Source organism: Mytilus edulis, chromosome 12 (assembly GCF_963676685.1).
Source record: "Mytilus edulis chromosome 12, xbMytEdul2.2, whole genome shotgun sequence".
Lineage (NCBI taxonomy): Eukaryota > Metazoa > Mollusca > Bivalvia > Mytilida > Mytilidae > Mytilus > Mytilus edulis.
The window spans coordinates 4,887,705-4,890,087 of NC_092355.1; the positions used below are offsets into that span (position 1 = coordinate 4,887,705).

At 33.5% G+C, this 2,383-nt stretch overlaps 1 protein-coding gene across 1 annotated transcript; it reads left to right on the forward strand.

The window, feature by feature from the left end:
- Positions 1-1,157: 1,157 nt before the first annotated feature.
- Positions 1,158-1,565, forward strand: LOC139499345 (ankyrin repeat domain-containing protein 34A-like). Its single transcript, XM_071288015.1, has one exon. The coding sequence runs from the start codon at positions 1,158-1,160 to the stop codon at positions 1,563-1,565; it is 408 nt and encodes a 135-aa protein (XP_071144116.1).
- The last annotated feature ends 818 nt before the right edge of the window (positions 1,566-2,383 follow it).

The following is a 2,383-nucleotide window of genomic DNA, read 5'->3' on the forward strand; positions in this document are numbered from 1 at the left end:
TAAACCAAGAGTTCCAAATGGTGAAGTTGAAATCATTCCATTCGTAAATTTTACGGACGCCATCACGAGTTGGTTGACCGTTAAGGAATAACCGTTTCACAGATGATATCGGATATGTTCCTTATGTCGTAACTTCAATACCCTTTCCCTTTTCACGAATATGACCTACCGAATTAGACTTTTTACCGGATTTGTAAAAATATAAGCAACAAAACGGGTGCCACATGTAGAGCAGGATCTGCTTACTCTTCCGGAGCACCTGAGATCCCCCCCTGTTTTTGATTGGGTTCATGTTGCTTAGTCTTTAGAGTTCTATGTTGTGTCGTCTGTACTATTATTTGTCTGTATGTCTTTTTATTTTAAGTCATGGCGTTGTCAGTTTATTTTCTATCTATGAGTTTGACTCTCCCTCTTGTATCTCATCCCTCTTTTAGTCTCTATGTCACCATGGTCATTGGTGTGTGTGTGTCTTTGTTACCCTTTCTTGTTATTGTGTCTTTTCATACTTTAGGCATAGATTTTCCTGTCAAATTCTAATGTTATTTTTTTCCGTATTATTTGTTTTTATCAAATTGTAGTCGGTTTTGTTTTAGGAAAAACTGCCTAAATTAATTAATAAGTATTTTTACCCAAAGAAGCATTAAAAGCATAAAATATAGTATAGAAAAGACTGACGCAAATCACCTATTTTCGGGTGTTAGATTATTCAATATATATAAATATAGATATATTTGTTGTTTTCCATCTCTTACAGAATTGAATGTGTTTAAATGAAAATTTCAAAATTCAACGTATAAATAATCCAGTGTTGTTTGTCTTTTGTTTGTCTTACTAAAGATAAATATGCATTAGATGACGATTGTGACACATTGTGTTTATATGAATCTTAAAGATCAGAACGCTGACATCTTAGTTTTAGAATGCATGCTGGTGAGAATTCAAATATCAATGGCATTTGCCCTGCGTGATAAACACATGTGTATATATTAAGGTGATGTTCGTCATCAGCTGAATTGTGACATGCTAACAACCTTTCTAGAATGTGTATAAAAAGACAGAGTGAGCAAATGTTTTGCAATTCAAAGAGAGATCTTTCAATCATTATCATTGAATTTTGATCTGTTGTTATTTTCTTTGAGTAAATTTTGCTTCAGAAAATGGAAAACGTATTAGCAAAGGCTCTTTCTACAGGGCAGTTGAAACTAGCAAAGATGCTTATTGAAGGAGGACAAAATGTTAATTTTTGTAACTCATCAGGTGTTACACCTCTTATGCTTGCGTGTAGTCTAGATGTGGATGATAAACATATACAGAGGAAACTACAGCTGGTAAAATATATCCTTGATAGAAAAGCAAACTTAACTGCGGTGGATAATATTGGACGAACAGCTTTAATGTATGCATTGTTTTCAGGATGTAAACAAACAATACAGTTAATTAAAAGTCATGGACTGGTGCAATCCGTCAACATTCCTTCGAATACCAGGAGAGCTAAATTCAGAGACCAAGAACTTTTTGCAAGTGTAACAGGAGACGGTTTGACCTCAGTATTTTTCTATGTATAAAATATCTTTCTTTTATTATCTGTGTGTTTTATTTGTTAAAGTCAGCTATAATGTTAACTCAGCCTCTAAAGCTACAGGTATTTCTACATTGTAATGACGAGTTCCTTTTTATCGTTTGTATAAATCAACAATACCGTGAATACGCGTGTCTACTCTTCGAACCCACCTTTACCTTTAAGTACGCCGACAAATCAATACTTGACATTGACCTCAATATCCCTAAGTTTTAACTACAAATTGAAACCCCTGTAATCGGACAATTATATTAAATCAAGCGTAATTGATCTTATGGCTCGAAAATAATTAATTCCCGAAACACAAGTCTACTTGATATTTCCGACTATAAATTGTATAAAACCGTCTGTTAACCTTATGTAAAGGTTCGAACCACTGGACCCTGAGTCTCCTTGGCTGAAGAGATCGAAATAAGTAAGTTTATATAATTTAATAAATAAAGGCAACAGTAGTATACCGCTGTTCAAAACTCATAAATCCATGGACAAAAAACAAAATCGGGATAACAAACTAAAATCGAGGGAAACGCATTAAATATAAGAGGAGAACAACGACATAACACTAAAATGTAACACATATAGACAAAATCCCACGAGAATAACAAATATAACATATATATATAACATCAAAACCAAATACATGAATTTGGGATAGACAAGTACCGTGACACGTCTTATCGCAATGTGAATTTACACTCAAAAATAAGAGAAAACAAACGACACAACGTTATAATGTAATACACACAGAAACGAACTATAATAAAACAATGACCATATTCCTGACTTGGTACAGGGCATTTTTAA

Bases quoted from the DNA above. Each gene is read 5' to 3' on its own strand.
- LOC139499345 (XM_071288015.1), top strand. From the start codon at position 1,158: ATGGAAAACGTATTAGCAAAGGCTCTTTCTACAGGGCAGTTGAAACTA.